The following is a 21,033-nucleotide window of genomic DNA, read 5'->3' on the forward strand; positions in this document are numbered from 1 at the left end:
GGCCTCATCTCTTTTTCTCCCTATGCAAGTGGCCATAACAGGAAACACGAAAGTACGCAAAGCAGCGGTGACGTTAGTTGAGGTCAAACTCAGTGACGCAGATTCGGGAGCACCGTGCGCGTTCGCGGCTAAAAGCCAGAGCGCGCTTACACTCAAGAGATGCGCCAAATTGACAGAGAAAAAGGAAGGAAGGATGCGGGGCGCGATACACTGAAAAACGACTAATTAATAGTTCAAATTGAAGTTATTAGTAATCAATTTAAGTCAGAAACTCTTTAAGATTTCGAAGTAGGCATTCTGCTGCATACGGGCGATAAACAAGGTAGAAAGGGGCAGTTTTTGTGCCTTCTCTAATTTTAGAAACATTTATTCATCTAGTTGACAGCCAGATAGATTTCTCAAACATTTTCCCCTTAACGTAAGCATTCTTTCAGTAATCAGACATTCGCAACACATTTTAATCCTTCAGTTTAAAAAGTATCACATTTAATATTTAATTTCGAGAATGTGCGAGCAGCGATCTTATTTACAGATGCACTGAAATACAATGCTCTTCTAAATTGAAAAACTAATTTCAATGATTGTAGATACTTTACTTTGAATTGAACATTTTGATTGATCTCATTAAAACCTTACTGATCAAGATGAAGCTTCAAAATGGAGTACCACCAATCTGCCATACGAGGGCGCTAGGGCAGTATACAAGCAGAGTCGATCGTGATAATATAACACCTTTCAACATATATATTTGCCATTATTTCGGTGTCTAACAATTCCCATCATCAATCCAATGACGTACTAAGTCATTTACTACAGTCTAACTCAATAGGGGTAATGTATGTGTTCAGCATCTTCATGAGCTGGAAATTCAAAAATAATTAAAAATCAATGCTTAAAAATGCCAAAAAAAAGGTAGATTTAAATAACTATAGATAATTGCCAACAATAGATTTGGAGATGAAAAAGTTCTTTACTTGCTTAACATTAGGTTGACGGTGTTTTGTAAATGAGTAAAATTCCATGTGGGTCATAAAACATTGCAATAGGTAATGCAAGGTTTGTGACTGTAAATTGGCAAACTTTGGGGCAACTAAAGGTACAAATAGTTTTGGATATCATCATATTTATGTTTTTAAACAGGAAACTGTATGGCAGAAGTAAAAGTAATAGGAGCTTATAAAAATAAAACAGTTGCTACACTTGTCCAGCAAAATGTGCTGACATATTAAGTGAAACCATTACAACTGGACTTAAAATAGGGACAGATTTGCTAGATCTTAAGGCTATAATCTTCTATAAAAAGTGCATGTTTTCCTTGAGAGGTAGACTTGTATTCTCGTTAACAGCTGCTGCAGAATGTGTGCATGTTCATCACAAGAGAAAGGACTGGACACTCAAAGACCAGTGATATAGCATCATTGATGAGAACAGCAGTGAAATGTGTCAAATATATACAGACCATCAGCTTCGGTACATCTTCAGTCATTTTCAAACTCAACTTTTCAAATTAATATTTCTTTTTGTGAAAGAAAAATACATTTACAAACACAAAAAAAGAAAAAGTTCAACATGTTTGGTGTTTGCTTGCAGATGTTTAAGAATTAACCTCGCTAATAACTCTCCATGTAGTGTAATCACTGCAAACTAACTTCATCGCCAGCGTTAAACTGCAGAGGTGACAAGACAGGCATTGTGAAAACTGTGATAACACTTAGATACATTTTAAAACTTGATTATCACCAACGTCATGCAGAATGTGAAGCATTATTTAAACTTAATCTGCAAACAGAGGAAACAACAGATTTGACAAAGGAGTTGTGGGGCTTGGAGGAAAACAATCTGCACCTTTCAGGTGGGCAAAAGAATGATCACATCTTGGAAACAATTGCTGCCTCCCCCCTCCTTTCCCACTAGCTTTCTAAGTTGAGCTGAGAGGTGCAGAAATGCTCTGGGGAAAAAAGCACAGGAGCTTAAAGCAGGAAAATGAAATGAAAATGTTTAGATGCTGATTGTTTCAAATAATTCTTCATTCCCACTCCCAACTCCACTTTTATACTGATAACCAGAAAATTCCTTGCAAATGTGTATCCTGGAGTAGCAAAAAAAAAATAAAAAAATGAAAGGGCAAAAAGCTTTAAAATACATTCAGCTTTTACTGATGTAGCATAATCTTATACTGAAATATTAAGAATAACAGCCTTTAATTGTTAAAAAGTTATTCTTTGAGATGTTAAACAGTTGATCTTTTAATGGATAAACTCACTTTTGCCAAAATGCTGGTACACCCAAGAACTATTTTTAATTAAATCTAACTGAAGCACTTTATTTGTTCTTTACACTTTTTACTAAATCAGAGTGTAAATGAATTCAATACCATGTTTCTGTATTTTGGGGCCTAAATAAGATGCAGGGGGTTCATTTGCTTTAGCAGTTGGACGTGGATCCATATTTGTCTTGTACGGCAAGCCGGATGGTACCAGAGATACAAGACAAGTAACCAAAAGCTCACTATTTTGGGGTCCAAATAACCATAGCAACCAAATAACCATAGCAACCATGAGAGATTCCTTTTTCAGTCATAGCCAAACATGGATTTAGCTAAGCTCTACCAGGACTTTAACAGAACCATGTGTTTAGATCAGATGATGGTGGATCGTTGGTGTCCTGACAGTTTTAAACGAGCGTCTGCTCCAACACAACTATTTCCACAAAGTTCTGCTGAGGCCTGATAATGAACGTTTGATTCTGGTGTGTTCAACCTGGGAAAACACTAAAACAAGCAGGATAAATGTTAACATGAATCTCTGTCCCATTAGAAAGTATTGACAGCATGGTTACAAGTATGTGTGCCCCTTTTTTGTTTCCATATTCTCTCGAGAAAATAGTTTAAAAGTATTAAAAATGTTATACTGAATAAATGTACTCAAATTAAACTTGACAGTATAGGATTAGGCTACAAAAAGATGCATTCATTTTAAAATATTTTTAAATATCTTTTCCTGGGCTGCCCAAAATGTTGCATGCATCTGTATGCAGTTTATGCAAAGCGGTGCTTCCTGAAAAGTGGGAGGAAATACAGCCCAAAAGATAAAATGATTTAATTCAAGGAATAGGTTGCAACCAATTAAAAATACCCCCCTTTTCAATTTAAACTCTTGATTTTATTCAAGTAAAAACTATCCCTTTCTGCTATTCAGCGTTCATAAATGAAACTTGAACAGAACACACGTTATGTCTGTGAAAGAAAATGCTAAATTATCCCAACACTTCTTCAAAGCAGTGATTTCAAAAGGAGAGAGCAAGAAAGTTATGCAAAACATTGCAGAAAAAAAAAAAAAAAAAATCAAGGTTAAAGCTTATTCAAAGGCCTTGATCACAGTGAAGACGGGGAAATAAAACAATCACTTGAGACATTTTTAGAAATAAAAGTTTGAAGAAAAAAAAAAAGGTATATCAACTCAGTCACTCTTTATATTTACAAGCTTAGAAATGTACAGTAGGGAGGAATAGATAGATGCAAAAAGGTTTAGCAAGAGAAGAAGAATATTTACAGTAGGTACTCTGGAAATCAGAACAAGCGTTAAATTCACCTGCGATAACAAACGCCACATCAAATGAAAACAACTGTTTCAAATTCTCAGTGTACAGCTCTCACCACAATTATTGGTACTGCTGCTTAAGATGCATAGAAAGCCTTTAAATGAGTTGCCATCGAGACCCCATGACACTATTGCTGCCGTTTCCAAACAGTAAGCTATCTCCCTTACCATGCTCCTTTTACTGGGTATGCTGGGAAGACTGGCGTTGGTCCTTTTCACCATTCCAGTTTGAAAAGTTACATTTATTTTTCCCGACTGCAGGTAAGAGCTTACATAGGATGTTCTCTTGTGTTCCCCATTTTGAAGAGTGTCAAATCATAATTACAGCTCAAGGAAACTTCAAGTCATGGATTAAATAGCAAAATATAAGTATATTTGCGGACATAAAGGTAATTTTTCATCAAATTTCAGTGAGATTTTGCAGCTAGAGTAACATAACAGTTAAGATTTCTACACATCTTTATCAGAGGTGCTGCTAAGTGTGGAGGATGCTGTACACTCTTGCATTTCTAAGAGGAGATTAGTTTGGAATCGGTTTGCTTTCCTTTCCGGGGAACATGTCTAAACATTTTAGAAAATGTAATAAATCCACTTAAATACTGAGAACTTGTTGTTCTTTTTAAATGAAGCCAGATATATCGGGGTATTCATTCAGCTCAGCATAAAGAGTTATAACAGTACCAAGCAAGAAGTCTGCATAAGAGTAAATGCTTATTTTCTCTTCTATACATTTGGGAATAATTTTCATCTTCAGAGATTTTATCCTCATCTTTATGCTAAGCTTCAAACCAAGTTGGCTGGTACGAGAGGTAATCTTTGTGTGTAAAGCTGAGCATAACTGAGCACAGACATCTTAAAATGCTAAGTTATTAATATTAGGCTCCTCTCACGTCTTTCTTCTGACATCTCAGGTGAAGTAACCCCAGAATCACAGAGAAAGAAAAGTATTGTTTAATTTCTTGCTTGAACTATCTGTTTTATTCTTGTAGTTATGTCATTCAAGGTAAAGCATCTAATGTGTGGAGAAACGGAAGAAAGCAGGTTATACAACACTCTGCACTATGTCACTGACAACCTCTGAGTACAGGGTAAAGTGAGTGGCCACTAAAGCCGAAGCATCAAGACTTGATCAGCTATTTACACACAACCTAAGGAAGGTTTCCTTCAAGCTAAGTAACAGAGTAAAGATATCTGGGCTCATACCAGCAGGGCTAACACACACTGCACTGTTAGACGTGTGGCTTGCTCTTCTCATTCAGCTTGTCATAGTCGACCACTTCAGTAGCGCGGGGGAAGGTAAGGCCTCTTCTGCGCATGGAAGGGACCGCCGCCGAATGGGGGTCCGGCTCGCTTCCCTCCATGAAACCCGCCCATGGGGTGGTCTTGAGAAAGGCTGCGGCCTCGCATCTGGGGTCTCTGCTGCATGGGAGTGGCGAGGATTGGGGGTCTGGAAGTGGGTAAGTTGAGGAGGGGGACGGGGTTGGAGCCTGGGTTGTGCGGTGCAGCTGGAGGGCTGGGTGGGGCTTTGGAGAGAGAGGAGTCTCCTGCGGGAGAATTAGGGGTGGAGGGAGAGGGCGTGGAGGATGTTGGGGAGGGGTGAGGTAAACTCAAAGGCTCCTTCACTCTGCCGAGTAAAGGCGGAGGAACGCCAGGCGCACCTGGGCGGTGGAGAGGGGGGGTATGGCGAGGGATTAAAGGCTCTTTAACTGTGCCGGGACGGGGAAGTTTAGGAGGGTCGCCTAGCAACGATGACATGAGTGGTGGAGGGGTCACCTTCCTTCCTCTGGGCCCCATTCTGCCGTGCTCTCCACCTTTGGGTCTTAGCGATGGAGGAAGAGGCAAGCTGTGGTCCACAGGGACCAGGATCCCCCCCACCATGACGGAGTGGGGCAAAGAAGGGTGAGGCGGCGGAGGCGATAGGCGGTGCATGGAAGGAGGTGGAGGCAGCCGAGGGATTGGGGGAACAGTGGCGAAAAAGGAGGCGGAGGGATGAAGATGAGGTTGGAGCATTGATGGAGGAGGAGTCTGCATGTTTTCAGGGTGGTACGGCATTGGGAACGGAGGCTGAGGAGGAGGGAGAGGAAGAGACGGAGGAGGGTGAAGATGTGGGATGTGGTGTGGTGGAGGAGGAGGAAAAGGATGAGGAAGAATGGAGGGGTTCATGTCTTCAGCACCTCCGTGACCCATGTTGAGAGGAGGGGGTAAAACTTGGGGTGATGGCGGCTGACCCTCCAAGTATTCTTCCTCTTCGTACCACATTGAAGCCCCTGGCCGACTCCCAGCTCCTCCCCCTCGCCGAGAGCCTCGACCAATCACGCGGATGCTCTCAACTGTCTTGATGCGCTCTCCGGCTGATGGTCGGTTTGAATACCCCAGAGTTTGGATTGGTGCTCCTTCGGTGTGAGGCGACACCAGTGTCTCGATGCGATGGTACTGACCTTCCTTTGCGTCTGCTAGCCTCTCTTTCCCATTGTCCTTTTTTCCACCCAGACCCGCATCGTCGGAACCGGTGCTCACCTTCCGAGAGCCAGCAGAGAGTCTCCGCTCTGCCAAGACTCTACTGTTCCGACCCTTCAAGTCACCAGCAGGAGAAGATGACACCTGCTTCCTCATCATGTCTTCGTCGTTTAACTTCATGCCGCTCCTTTTTCCTGCACCGAATCTTGAAGAGGAGGAGCCAAGAAAGTCACCGTTGTTGCTGCTTCCGGTCGGGGTGACTGCAGCATCCCAGGGATCATTGCGGTAGGCCGTGGGTGAGAGGTTATGGCTTCCAGAGGAAGATTCTGGCAAGCCTCCAGGTGTGTCCATGATCTCGTCCTGCGTCGGCGTGCCCGCTGCCTCGTCCCTCACCGGGGTGCCGTCGACACCGTCGGGACTCGCGTCACCCATCGCCAGGCTGAAGCCTGGATTACCCTGGAGGAAACTGTTGATCTTCGATTCCAGACTGGGGGGAGAGGAAGAAGGAGCAGAGGTACGAGGAGGGGGTGGAGGAGGAGGTGGAGGAGAGAGCTGGCGCTCCTTCTCCCAGTCTCTGGCTCTTCCAGGTTCGTCTTGTTTGAGACTGTTCCCCAGAGGGGGTTTCGTCTTCGGGGTGGTTGGGGTTATCGGGGTTTTGACACTCAATGAGTCTGGGGAGGTTCGGTTGGAGGGAGCGGAGGAGGTATTAGTCACACTTTGAAGGAGAGATGACAAACCTGTTTTGAGATGATTAAAATAAAAAATAGAAGTGACATAAACTGTGTAGTAATATTCATTACTAATTAAAGAGAGAAGTGTGTGCAACCTGGTGTGTTGGTTTTAGACAGAGCGTTTAGTATCCCTTCAGGGGTGATGTCAACACGTGACAGGATGCTGGCCAAAGCAGGACTTGGCGGTGTCCCTTTGGAGGCCGCTGATTGGGCGGTGGGGGTGGTGGGGGTCCCAGGAGACGGCCGAGGAGACGGAGTAGGTGCTAGGAGAACGGCAAGGACAGAACAGGCAAATCAAAACCACAGTAAATATGAACCAAAGCGGGCAGTTACCCATTTTTTTAAATGGTCAGAGGGCTCATACTCTTTTCCCCACAGTAAAACTGAAGCATTTTCAAGGTAAATTTTCGAGGAACATTTTCAATTCAGTACTATATCATATAATTTTCTATCATATAGAAAATTATATCATAATTTTCTATATGATGTATAGAATGTATAGTGGTGCCAGAAGCAGATCAAAGGCTCCCAATGCTCTCTCTTCAGACAGAAGAAAAAGAAAATACCAGAATAAAATTTGGTTAATTTGTTTTGTAATATGTGATCAGCTCACATTGATTAAATAATGTCTAATAACGTCTACTATCCTTTGCAGAAGTATCCTTCGCAGAATCCCTGAATTATTTGGTTTAAAATCACTGGATAATAATTTCAAACCTAATAAAGTGGCCAGTGAATGTACAGCTACAACTCTACTAGGATTTTTTGTTGTACATTTTTAGCTAAAAATAGCTAACTATTAGATTTTAACACATGATAGTGTTATAAAGAAGACGGTGAGAAGTGTTCTTGTAACCGGCCTGCAGCTCTGCATGTCCAGGCAGTCAGTTTGTATGCTTAGCTAATTAAAAGCAGGAAAACCATCACTCCTAAAAACTTGTAAATTAAAAAAAATATATGAAGAACATTTTTCGATTATCAACTGTTAATTTAGTTTTTCTCTAATCATAGAGACCATGACCAACTCCAAACCCACCTGTGTTCTTCATGGCAGACGTGAGAGAGCTGAGAATGGAGCTGATCTTCCCCAGGTCCACTTTGGCCAGGTTCATTCCCAGTGGAGTGGTTGGGGTTGTCGTAGCTTTAGCAGATGTGGGAGTCACTGGGGTTGCCGTGGTAACAACAGAAGGGCTAGGCTTAGGTGGTTTTGTTGGCGTGCTCGGAGGTTTTGATGCCGCGTCCGACTTCGTCTTGGAAACAGCATCGGACGGCTGGTCTGACTTACCATCTGGAAGAGGAAAAATAAATAAATAAAAGTGTCCCAACTTAATACAATACTGCCTTGTTGAAGTACTTTATGCTTTGAAAAATTTAATTTTTTTTATTTATTTCTTGTCGAGCATATACTTATTGAGCTGGAGCACTTAAAAAATACGACTCCTTGACTTCAGCACAATAATTTAAGAATTGTTTGAGAATAGTGCACCTACGACACAACTCACCCTGTGCAGCACCAGCGCATGCCTCCTCATCTGACATGTCCATGTCTTCCATGTCTCTGTTGTCATTTTGGAGCTCTCCTTCATCCATAGCCTTGCCATCCAGCTCCGGATCCACCTTGGCCCTGGCCTTCTCCATTTCCAGAAAGGGTGAGTCGGAGCCAGTGGGTGAAGGAGCGTCTTCAGAGGGAGAGGGGATGGGTGAGTCCTCAGGGCCGGAGAGTGATGCCTTGAGAGAATCCAGTTTCTTTTTGAGGCCATTTACTCGGTTGGCAAAGGCATTATACGCCTGAAGAGAAGAGGGGAATTCAACAAATGAATGGACAATAAATTAATAACAATATATATTGTGAGAAACACGTGATCAATATCAATAGATAGTACATCTGACAGAATATTCAATATTTAAAATATGTAATATTAAACCTCTCATGGCCAGCTAAGCAAAGTAAGTGGCATCAACCAACTCACTCACTATGGTTACCTAGCAACACCTATTTGCTGTCGGGTAACAAACAGCAGTTTCAATTTGAGTAACTTGTGGTTACCAAGCAACAACTTGTTAAGTAACTTGCGCAGCAGCAGTTTAAGGTTTTGCCACTGTGTTTCATAACTGCTTAAAAATAAACAACGGAGTGGTGTGAAAAAACAGATGAAACAGAAAAGGTCTTGTTGCCAGTTTGGCAGAATTTAAGATATTTAAAGCAAAAAAACAAGTAAATAATTATCAATATCGACTGACATGAAATTGCAGGCATACTCTCCAATCCCATTTGTATTAAATTTAATTTTGCTTCTCTAACTCCATGCAACTCTGTGTTAAAGCTGTTTAAGCTAATCATTCATGAACAAAGACTCGTTTAAACATTTAGAATATTATGGAAAAGCTTTCTCATTCTGCTAAAAACACTTTTTCTTATCTGAATGCAATTGTGTCATACTTTCCCCAAAGGTTAGCATGCAAATTTATCTGTCAAAGTTCTAAAAAGAGCTTAAAAATACAAATACAAACATCTTTATCATTATATTTTAAACGCACAACACACTTACATTTGCCACAATCTTGACCTCCTTGTATTGCATCTCATAGAAGATATCTGCATTTCCCAATGCTTCCAACAGGGGAGGTCCAGTTTTCAGCTCTTTTTCCAGGAAGCTGACAAACTCCTGCAGCTTCAGACTGCCATCTTCAAAGTCCTTAGCAAAATTATTTCCTCCTGCTTTGTCTAAAAAGGGAGTAATTGAAAAAACAGAATAAAGTTACTTGAATTTTTAAAAATCTTAAATGGAATGTATTGATGTATTTTTGTTGAGATTGAACTGCCGAAGAGGAATGAAGCGTTTTAAGTTATGGTGTATTGGTATTTCCGTCTTGTATCTTCCATTACACAAAAATTATAAAAGAGTGGTATACTGTCTAATCTGCAAGATTTTACCTCAGAGTTTTTGTTGAGTCCCCAAAAAAACCTAATTTCATCTGTCTGGAATATATTTGGTTGTTAAATACAATGAGATCAACCATTCTGGTAAACTTTTAAATCAACTTCACATGCTGTTCATAAACTACTGTCTTCAACTTTCCAGACTGAGGATGACATTAGAAAAAGTAGGTTTGTGATTTTAGGGAAATTATCTGCGAAACATCCGACCTTTAAGCCTTTTGAAGGCCTCGGTGTTGAGGACATCCACCCTGAGCGTCTCAAGCTGCTTCTCTCTGATCTGCTCTTCAGCGGCAGCTTGCTTGTGTCTCGACAGCTGCTCGATAAGGGAGTGGGGCTAGAAAAGAGCCAGAGAGCAAAGATGAAAAGACACAAAAGTCTATTTTGTTTTAGGCAAATTTTAGTTGCACTACTTCAAAAGAGCAGCAATGAAAGGAGGCTTACTGTAAACTCTGCAACAATCTTGGACTTCAGCGCAGCTTTATTAGGCGGAGTTTTAGTGCTGACGACTTTGGTGCTGGTGGGAGCTGAAGAACAGAAACAACATTAAAACACAGAAAAAAAATAAAACCATTTTAATTAATAGTGGTGTTGGGACATTTGTGAACCTCTGTCTGTTTATTTCTCGGCATAAATGTGATTCAAAGAGGTGACAGGAAGGAAAAACAAACAAACAAAAAAAAAAAACTTAAGGAATTTTCAGAGTAAAATGATCCAGTTTATTCTCAGCACCCCTTTGTAATAAAAACTAACTCAAGTTTTTATAAATTTTGTATATCATATTTACAAGTAACTCCCAGTCAATGACATGCTGTCAGGGGAGGCAGAGCCTCACCTGTCGTCATGTAAAAATAATATATAATGATAAAGTAATTTATATTGCTATTTTTTTATATAGTTTGTACTATATAGTACCTATTTTTCATTTAGCTCAATTCTGACTATTTTTTCTTCAAAATCGCAGAATTTACGCATTTTCCTATTCAAATGCTCGGAAGCAAAGCTGGTGAGGCAGCAGGAAGCTGAACCTCACCTGGGATTGATCAACCTCTCGTTAACTGCACTGGCTGCCATTCTATGAGAGCATGCTCCTCCTATCTGTACGTCGGCAATAAAATGGTTAAAAACATTTAATGTATGAACTGATTTTCCATAATTTAGCTTATTTATATAATGTAGTGTTTTTTTGTCACCAACTGCATGTGTAACGTGACTCTTCTGCTGAGGAGCGATCAGAAACGGCAGAACAGATTCAAGGTGAGGCAAGCAGTTCTCTTGCCTCATGACAGGGGGCGCTCATGATCCCAGACATTGTGACTCCACAACTGCAGAGTAAGACACAGTAACAGGGAGCTAGCCTTGGAGCTAGTCATGTAGTCAAGTGCGGCGATATATTTATAGTTTTCTCCTCTTACCACAGCAGTCACGTATTAATAATCGCAAAACCCTTAAGCCTAAAACCATACTACTGTATCAGACTGAATGTTCTGCTCTTTGTGTGGAAAATATTTGAGTGTTTTTCTTTTTATTGGCGTTGTTGTCAGTTGCTATGGCAACGAGTCTGCTCGTGGCTGTGCTGTTGCAGAGAGCGAGAAAGACGTGGTTTTGAGTTGTACTTTAACGGTTTTTCCCTTTGCTGTGGAGTACAGCACGAAATTAATGTCTACATGTCCAAGTTTGATTGAGTTACAGGAATTATTATACGGTGGCAGCGAGGCCATGCATGTAGAAAAATAGTCTTTTTGCCCTCCAACGTTGTCCACATGCTCAAAATTTCCTTTTGTAAACAATAACTTACAGGGAGGGGGTCTATTGTAAATATAAGTTGTGTAATATAATGCAATGATTAAGTCAGTGCCTCACCAGCTACGAACCTCACCGCATGTCACTGCTCACGGTAGTCACTGTGGTTATGGATCACCAGCGTTAGAATAGCTAAAATCCACAAATTCTTGGGATCTTCACTAAAAACGCTAATCATTGTCCATTTTAATAGTCTAAGCACCAAATATACCCTTAATATGCATGTATACATTAATATTTGCAGCTAAAACCATATTATTGCTACTGTAGAAGCTAATAACTACAGTCTTCCTCATCTCCACTCTGGAAGGGAGGAACAGCCAATCAGCAGAAAGGAAAATGAATGACGTGCCTCGATAGGCTGGTTTGTGAACGCTAGTCATTGCATTGCATTACGTAGCATTGCATCACCTTTCCAAGCTGCATTTCTTCTAAATATTTCAGTCTCCACTGCATACATTTGTGTGTGACTTTCTACATCTATGATCAGTTTACAAAAACCTATGTGACCATTTTTTCTTAAAATTTGTTTCCATAGGTCAGAATTTATGCTTTCCTTGCTGATGCCAAACCAGCCTGAATCACACAGCAGAGCTTCGCCAGAAGACATGACCATTATCATGTTTTACAGGGAAAACAATCTAATCCTGAAGTACATTTGTTGTTTTTAAGCAAAAATATAATCTACATACTTTATGAATAAATAAAAGGTAGTCCACAAAATTATATTTTTCCCTCAAACATTATCAATCCATTATTTATATTTGTATAAACCTTCTTTGATACAACAGCTTTGAAACTGAGTTTAGTTCTAATAAAGATTGAATTTATGTTACATTTGGGCCTTTTTTACCATTTGTAAAATATCTGAACTAATAGATTCTGATTCAGCCAATACGGATCAACAAATTAATTATGCTGTTCTTTATTGTGCTAAGCAACATCACTAAATTAAACCAGTTTACTGATTTAGATTTGTAAAAAAATGTTCAAGCACATTGTTAATGAGGACGGCAAGTAATGCTCCACATAGAAAATTGAAGAAAATAAAGATTTCTGAATTCAAAGTGTTTATAACATTTCAAGCACGTCTTAGGATCACCTGGATTTGATCAACACTAAAAATTTAAAATAAAAGCTGACCATTATTTGATGGAGTCTCCTTCTCTTTCTGCTTTTCTTTCTCTTTTTCCTTCTGCTTTTCTCGTTCTTTTTCCTTTTTGTGCAGGCTGGCTTTGAACTGTGCAATCACTTCCTCGGGATACACATTCCTCTCCTCCCAAATGGTAAAGATCCTTTCAACCGATTTGCGGACTTTTCCATCTCTAACAGAGAAAAACACACACATTGTCTCAATAAATACCAGGGTTGAAGCATTTTCTTTGTCACAGACCAAAATACTAAAACAATATGCAGGTTTAGCTGCAACAAAGCGCTAAATAAACACAATGAAGCTACTCACTTGATGAGGAGGGCAGCATTGGGAAGTACATCGGAGAACGCCGAACGAAACACAATGGCGTTCTTTCTTTTGCAGTTTTGGATCACATCATTGGCAAGGTAGAAAAGATTCAAGCGATGATTGTGGTCGGCTACAAAAGAAATGAACGGAGAAGTTAAAAGAGAGAAGGACAAAAAAATAGCTACAGTTTTATCCAGCTATGCTTGATATTTATTATTATTTAATTTTGTTTAGCACTATGATGCATCCTCATCCATGCAACTACACGACTAATTACTAATTTTGCCAGCCTGGTGTATTTTTCTGTGTTGCGTTTGTTGCTGCTTCTTGGATTGAAACAAGAGATTTTTAGTCTCAGTGAGTTTTTATCCTGGTAAAATAAAGGTGAAATAACTACAAATAAAAGAGAATAGCTGTTTAGAAGCAAAGCATTCTTGGCATTCAAGCTTTAAAACCAGTTTTCAATAAATACACATGCATGTTTTAGAAAATATCCAAGACTGAAAAAAATTGCAAAAATATAGTGAGGTAACATCATCCTCTTTAATGTTACAAATTTATTTGCTTTTATAATACATTAAATTAATTCCAGTTGCACAATAAAATATTTGGTTGCTGATTTTGTGACAACAAAAATTGCAGGAAATATGTAAATACACAAGCTGTTGAGACAAGCAAACTCTGTTGGTTATTCAGCAACGCAGAGCAAACATTTATTTTTTGAACGATTCACCCAATGTTCTCGTCGTACAGGTGCATGATGTGCTGTTCTATTATTTTTTGAGGTGGTCAAGTGGATTTATACTTTCTTCTTTACCTTGTCTTTATTTTTTTTAAAACTGCAAAGTAAATTAATCCAACACCAAATAAAAAATATCCAGTAACCCATCAAGACTGATACTCATAGCAATGTCCATTCATCTTCTAACTGGCAGAGATAGTCGACATCTTTGATCTCAACTCATCAGATCACTAGTTAATCTAAGGCTACATTTGCAAATTTTTTTTTTTTTAGCGTGGTTCTTCTTACTACTAATTATAGGAAGTTGAAAGTATTGTAACAAGATCATAAAACAAAGAAAGCTGAGGATTAAAGTATTGGATGTTTGCTTCACCCGTTTTCTATGTCTGGTTTCTTCTGGTGCAGAATTATGATGCATGTCTCGCGTCACAAATGAGACATAACCGTTCTGACTGCAGATGTTTTGAAAACTATTGGATATGCATCAGATTTTGGGGTGAAAACTTCAGAATTGATAAAGTTGATTATGAAAAAACAAACACAAAAACCCCCGCCCACAATTTGAATGTGTCAAATTTGTTAGTGTGTGAGCGAAGCCAAAAAGGAACAAAAAGACAAAATGACAGAAGCAAATCCAAGGATCCCCAGTGAGAACATAATTTCACAAGCGAGGGTTTGCAGAGTCAAAGTAGACATCAGTTCTTGAACATTGTTTGATTTAAAGTGAAAAGAAAATCTATTTAAATCCACAGCTACACTGAAACACAGGAGGGAATTTCTAAGACCGAGTCATTTTTATCTTCAAATGATGAAAATGTATCAATTGAAATGCCATAAGCACTTCTAATTTAAAGCACTTAATTTTCGGTGCTTATGGCATTTCAATTGATGAATTTTCAGATTTTCTCTTTACTTTTATTTATTTATTTTCATTTTATCCATTTTGGATTTTGACAAGGTTCTATCAGATTTACATAAAACTGCACAAGCAATCGAATGTCAATATCCATTTGTGTAACATGTTCCAATTGTGAAAGAGTGCAGGAATGCAAAACCTGGAAATGAGTTGTGCTTTAAATGACATGCACATAATTACCGCAAGAAAAGACTTTTAGCTTGTTAGATGTACTTTCAATGGAAGAAAAAGAAAATAACAACTGTAATCAATAGCATCTTAAAATTAATCAGCAACAGAGCAGCAGCAACTTGTTTGCTGCTATTTTGCAGCCCCAGCCGTATCTGGTGTGAAGATTCGTATCATTTAATCTTAAACTTTCAAACTGTGGACAGGTTAAACAATTTCTAAAAGCTTAATCAAGGGGATTAAGTTAATTAATGCAACTATGTGTACAGCAAAGATACTAATGGCCCTTCAACATCAAATTAGGATGTGCTACAACAAGACCACATAATCTTAAATAATGCTCCAGATCTTTTATGTGCAAGTCCAGGCCCAAAAACTGTAGCTACAAGCAAATTGAAAAGAATCTGACGCAGCCGAATGACGCTGAAGCAGAAAAGCTCTTTATATTAAAGACGCCGAGACTGAATTGTATACTCTAAAACACAAAAAACGGGTCAAACCTGAACCACATCATTCTGCCGCAAACAAAATTTATTGAAAAAAAAAAAATATATATATATATATATATATATATATATATATATCACATGCAATTTATGAAACTTGAAACATTAGAACTGCTTCAAGTTTAAACAAATGTCAACACTGGAATATGGACTGAATTAATCAACACCAATTACTGTTGATTACTTATTATACTTGCTTATATTCATTAATCTGTGCATCTTTTCTACAAAAAAAAAAAAGATTCTTAGCCTTTTTAAAACTATTTTTAATAGTTTAAAAATTAAACTATATTTCTGCCATTTTAAATGAAAAGTTTTATAATAATCTTGCCATTAAGGCTGAAACAATTAACCAGATTAATTGTGATGAATCAACTATTGAAATAATTGTCAAATAATTTAGTAATTGACTCATTGTTAAATGAAGAAAATGATTCGCATAAAAACCAAAATAGTCCAGCTTGTGATTACATCTCCTGACGCAGGATTAAGCATCATCATCAGCCTCAGATATTAAGGCAAATATTTAAAGATTAGCAATTTTTTTAGATCTATAATTGAGAGTCCTGTTTAAAAGTAAAGTTCCTGTGTTGCCTCATTGTATTGATACTGTTGGCTCGTACACCTGACTGAAAACGCTTTGTTAGAAAACCACAGAAGTCAAGTCTCCTCTGTACTCAAATCAGGTATTATGAAGCATTTTTACTTTCCACAGAAAAAAGAAGCTGCTATAAAAACACAATCTGAAGAACGGAAATCGCTGAAACCACTAAACAATTAACCACCAAGGATCCTAAAACAAATTAACATAAAGAAATTGTTTTATTTTTAATGTTTCATCACCTCTGGTTCAAAGTACTTAAGACTGATTAAACATAAACCTGATAATTTCACATGAACAGATTCTTCAAAAACAGATACAAATGAATGAATGAAGCTTTTCAGTTCTGTGCTTTGTGGCATCTTAGAATTAGCTGAAAATATTTAATGTCAATATATATACTCCAGTCAACTTTGAACTGAATAATTGCACATCGTTACAGATTCTCACAAACTGTTTGTTAAAGCTTTAGCCAGTTTATGTGAACACAAATTAGGTTTATTTGTTTTCCCACATTTTGCTGAAATCACGTCTCATTTGTCTTTAACCCAGTATCAGACCACACTCCTACTCCTGATTTCTCCATTGAAGATTACTGTAAATATGCTCGGATGCTTGATTAGAGTGTTTTCTAAACACTCTAATCAAGGTTTTAGAAAATGTGCCTAAAAAACTACAATGCCAATATTTTCAAGCAAAACATTTAAGAAATAAGGCAAATTGAGGTTTCCACCACACAAACTGCCAATATTTAGTATTAAAATGTATCAACTTTACTTAAAAGATTTAAAAACCCAACCTGTTGTAAACTTGAATCAACTAATATCAAGAGTCAGACTCACAGCAGTGATCAAATCCCAAATTACAGATTATAAAAATAGCTTTTTTATATTTAGATAATAAATATTTTTATCTGGAAAACTCCAGTCAGTCTTGCATAAAGTATAATAGGGTAATATCTTCTGACTAATATTTTGATGTTGTGTTTTTATCTGAATGCTTATGACTGAACCAAGTGAACCTGCCTGAGCTAAAACCCAACTCCAGCTGTCCTGGAGATGTTTTCTGCAGACTGTTTCTGGAGTTTATGATTCTTTGTCCTCGGTATTAAAAACGACGTGTTGACTCTCCCAGAGATTTTACTCTGGTCTTTCTCCTAAGCAGAGCTTGGATACATTTTTTCCTCCATAACTCCAAAATACCATGACAAAATCTTAAATATCTCCAGTCCCTTGTTTTTACATGCTTAAATTAAGAATAGTTAACTACACATGCTCCGTACCTTCCCCCAACAGAACATGACATGTTTATTAAACAATATGCTGCTTAATCTTTTAATATTTAATTGGTTATCTTACCCAGAAGATTTTAAACAATTCATGTTGCTACTCAGATTCTGGCATTAATCTTTACACCATTTCCATCTAAAGCCGAGTTTACAAAAACATGCATGAATATTTAACATATCCAAAATAAAATGGAAAACTGCCAACAAAGGAGCAAAAAACAGCAACTTCAAACAACATCACAAAGTTTTATAGTCACTAGTTATAACTAATCAGATAGTTATTAATTTTTGGATTTCTTCTAAATATTTTTGCCTCAAAATATTCTCTACTGTGATATGGTTTTAAGGATATGATGAAATAAACATTTTCACTTTTAAAAGAATTAGTCAATGTTTTAGCCATCTTTATAGTCGCACTGTATTATTTAACTTCTGTTTTTAGCTTTGATTAAATCATTTTTGTGAATTTTATATTCGTTCTATTTTAGTTTACCAAGCACTTTGTGCAGCACGAGTTACAGTAATAAACTTGATCTTTCCATCAATACTGTTCATTTCTAAATTTAGGAGTTTGTGTCCATAGAAGATCAGGCCTCAAAGGCACCAATAAATGTCCAAAATATGACTTTAAAAGACCAAAAGTTGCTTTACCACCTGCAGACAGACTGCTTTTTGTACACAAACCACAATCAGTGATACTTGGAAAAAATATAAATCAAATGACATTGCCAACAATCCCTAGCTTTTGGAGTAAATACAAGACTATTCCTGAGGGAATTCAAATAATGAATAAAACAGACTTCAACAACTTGGGTTTGTCTGTCCCAAGTTTATTTTAGAAACAACCTAAATGAAAGACTTAAGTTCAGTAATGATAAAGAAAAAGATCTGCGAAACCCAATATGCTTAATTCGGCTTTTACTAACATCAGCACCACTAAGATTAAAACTCATATTCAAGAGTTTACAATTTATTACCAGCAAAAAAAAAATTTTTATCCAGCATGAAGTAAACCAATTTCTTCAGTTTTACAGAATGACTCCCAACACCTAAAAAGAACACCGGCATCAACATATAAAAACTTGAGAACCCAGGGTTAAACAATTTAATAAATAAATAAATAAATAAAAAAATATGACAGGAAAACACATTCTGGACTGAATTGGGTCCGAGTCAGTATGAGATTACAGCAGCAAAATTGTCTGGCGTTAAAGACCACAAAAATTCATGCATTTCCTTCCAGGTAATTTAGAGGAACAAAAAACATCTGATCAATAAATATTATTGTTAAATCCCACTTTGCCTCAGAATTAGTTTTACTGGCCAAGATTATGTCCATATACAAGAAATTTGACTTTGGTTTTCAAGCACTCAGCCTCTGAACACAAAGTAGAAATACAAAACTTTAGAGAAAATACAATAAGAATAAAGTAACAACATGCACATGTATTTGCAGCCATTTTTGATTTAGATATGTAGAAGTACAAAAAGGAGAGAGATTGCTGTAACTCTGCAAATGTTTATTTTGCTTCACAGTGGTCAACTCCTAAAGTTAAATCAGGCCAAATTAGGTGAGAACAACCAAAATTATTTTTATCTGCTGAATATCACAATAATAAAAGTCAGAGTTTTACATATAGATTGAATAGAGAGAAAAGAAACGGTTAGAAACGCTAAGAAAAAAAGGCGCTACACAATATGCTATGTAGGCCACACAATACCTATTTGTAACGCAAAGGACTGTTTGGAGTGAAATATTTGTAAGCTGAAACGTTCCAACAAATGTTTTGACCTTGTAAATGTTAGGCTAATGTAATATTTAACAAGTTACAGAGTCTCGCAGTAGCAGATGCTCACACCAGACACACATAGCTTAGATGAAGCTATGTGTGTCTGCTAAAGATCAGAGTGCAAGAAGTTCAGATAAGAAACAGAAGAAAAAATAAACATAACAACTGATATTGCCATCTCATCATTTTCTGATCACTATGAAACCCTGTGAACATGCATCTTTTTTTGCACATGTTCTGGTTTCAGATTTAAATGCATATTCATGTACTTAAACATAAATGAGTGGCATTATTCTAAAACCACGAACACCAAATTTAGCAGAAGCTAAAAATGAATGCATCAATACTTCAGATCAGCTGGACTGTTTTTATTAGATGAGGCACCAAAAATGAAATGTGAAATTAAAGCCTATCAGTTTGTTGAGTCTTCTTGTTTAATTTGCTTAGAACATTTGAAGGATAAATCATTTTAAAAATATGCAAGACAAGTCTCTTCAAGGACGGACAGCTTTATAGTTTTTGGTATCTGGAGGAACCCTTAGTGAAGTGAAGCAACAGTGAAGCTGTGCACGGGTAGAGACAGAGCAAACTGTACTTCTTGAAGAAGCTCCTACAATGTTTGCAGCAAAAGGCTGCAGCTCTTCTAGAACTCTGTTGTGAAAAAGCTTCAGAGACGGACTTAAACTGGCTCAACAACCTGATAAAGAAGGCTGGTAAGGTTCTGAAAATCTGAAGGTGATTGTGCAAAGAAGGACTTGCTCATAAAATCAAGAAAATTCTGAACAACTTTAAACATCTTCATGAGACTGTCTTCAGTCAGAGGCTGCTTCAGATTTGCTGTATTACAGACTGTTACAAGAGGACCTTCCACAGCCATTATTAAGTCATGCATTCATCAGATCCATCGCAGTACAAGGCAGACGCACTTGCTTGTCTACTGCACTGTGCAACAGTTAAATATACATTGCACACTATACCTGCAGACTAACGAGCTACGACTTTGTCAATAAGCTAAAAACTACAGAAAAACAAGTTCATTTAATTGTGCTCGTAAAATAAACAGTAAACATCTCATCAAATCAACCCCACAGGAACAGCTATTAAGATGCGACCAAATCTGTGTAAAAAGTGACCCAGGTAAAGGAACCAGCTACGAGTGAATCAAGATCAACACATCCCAACTTAATTTGTTTTGCACAACCAGCCCGTGTTTCCCAGAGAGGCCCATCTGTAAACACTGCCATCAGCGACACGTTAGCTTTGCCACCATTAGCAGCTAATTGTAAGTAGCATCACCTGCGAATACTTCTGAAAATAAATCGCTCGTTTAAAAGTAAAAAAACCGAAAAAGTAACAACTTTTGCGATACAACGTAAAGCACTGCACAAATTAGCCAAATATCTTGACGAGTTTTGCAAACTATACGTAGAAAAGCCAAAACTCAAGCTTTTGAATTAGCTTGAGGTATGCTAGCTAGCGGCGCAGATACTCACATTTCTTGAGCCACTTCATCCAGTAGCGAACAATGAGGCCGTGGTGTTTCTTGTTTTCAATGCACCACGCCGAGAGGCTCTGTATCGACTCCATAGTATTGGAAACTCCTTGAAAGCGGCGGTCCAGTGAGCCTTCCAGAGAACCATTGGAGCTGCGGGCTCCCTGCCCGCTTGCAGCGCCTGAACCGGCCGCCATCTTCCTCGATCTGTCTGCTGATGTTGGGGGCAGTGGCGGTGCTAGACTAAATTTACCAGAGGGGTAAAGGGAAGGTGGGGGCACTGTTTTTTTTTTATGGGGGCTCAAAATAACAATAAAAAGCTGTATTTTTGTGTAATATATTAAGTGAATCGCTGAGCTTAGGAGTCACTTGCTTTTCCAAGGGCTACAGGTTGCAGACCACTGATAAAAACTGCGATACCATCTAAAAACATTGTAGAATTTGCAACACCTTACTTTTTAATTGTTAAAGTACAATTTTAAATTGATCCAATGAACCATTTTGTACAGCTTCTGCACATATCATAAGAAATTAATTTAT

The 21,033-nt window shown here is 38.0% G+C and overlaps 1 protein-coding gene across 2 annotated transcripts in view; it reads right to left on the reverse strand.

Annotated features, from left to right (window-relative positions):
- rprd2b (regulation of nuclear pre-mRNA domain containing 2b) overlaps window positions 1-20,717 on the reverse strand; it is a 24,703-nt gene extending 3,986 nt beyond the window's left edge. Inside the window, exons 1-10 of one of the 2 annotated variants that reach the window (XR_006370558.1) lie at window positions 20,495-20,717; window positions 12,991-13,120; window positions 12,672-12,853; window positions 10,170-10,252; window positions 9,936-10,062; window positions 9,337-9,512; window positions 8,290-8,575; window positions 7,824-8,075; window positions 6,883-7,050; window positions 4,803-6,793 (exon numbers count right to left, since the gene is read on the reverse strand). Coding sequence is in view for 1 of the 2 variants with exons in the window: in XM_044116010.1 (XP_043971945.1) it covers window positions 4,878-6,793; window positions 6,883-7,050; window positions 7,824-8,075; window positions 8,290-8,575; window positions 9,337-9,512; window positions 9,936-10,062; window positions 10,170-10,252; window positions 12,672-12,853; window positions 12,991-13,120; window positions 20,495-20,690 (3,516 nt within the window). In the remaining variant the exon portion in view is untranslated. Of the gene's footprint in view, window positions 1-1,400; window positions 6,794-6,882; window positions 7,051-7,823; window positions 8,076-8,289; window positions 8,576-9,336; window positions 9,513-9,935; window positions 10,063-10,169; window positions 10,253-12,671; window positions 12,854-12,990; window positions 13,121-20,494 lie in introns of those variants that run through there. The other variant, XM_044116010.1, reaches the window with a different exon arrangement.
- Between the last annotated feature and the right edge of the window lie 316 nt (window positions 20,718-21,033).

This window comes from Gambusia affinis, linkage group LG05 (assembly GCF_019740435.1).
Source record: "Gambusia affinis linkage group LG05, SWU_Gaff_1.0, whole genome shotgun sequence".
NCBI lineage: Eukaryota > Metazoa > Chordata > Actinopteri > Cyprinodontiformes > Poeciliidae > Gambusia > Gambusia affinis.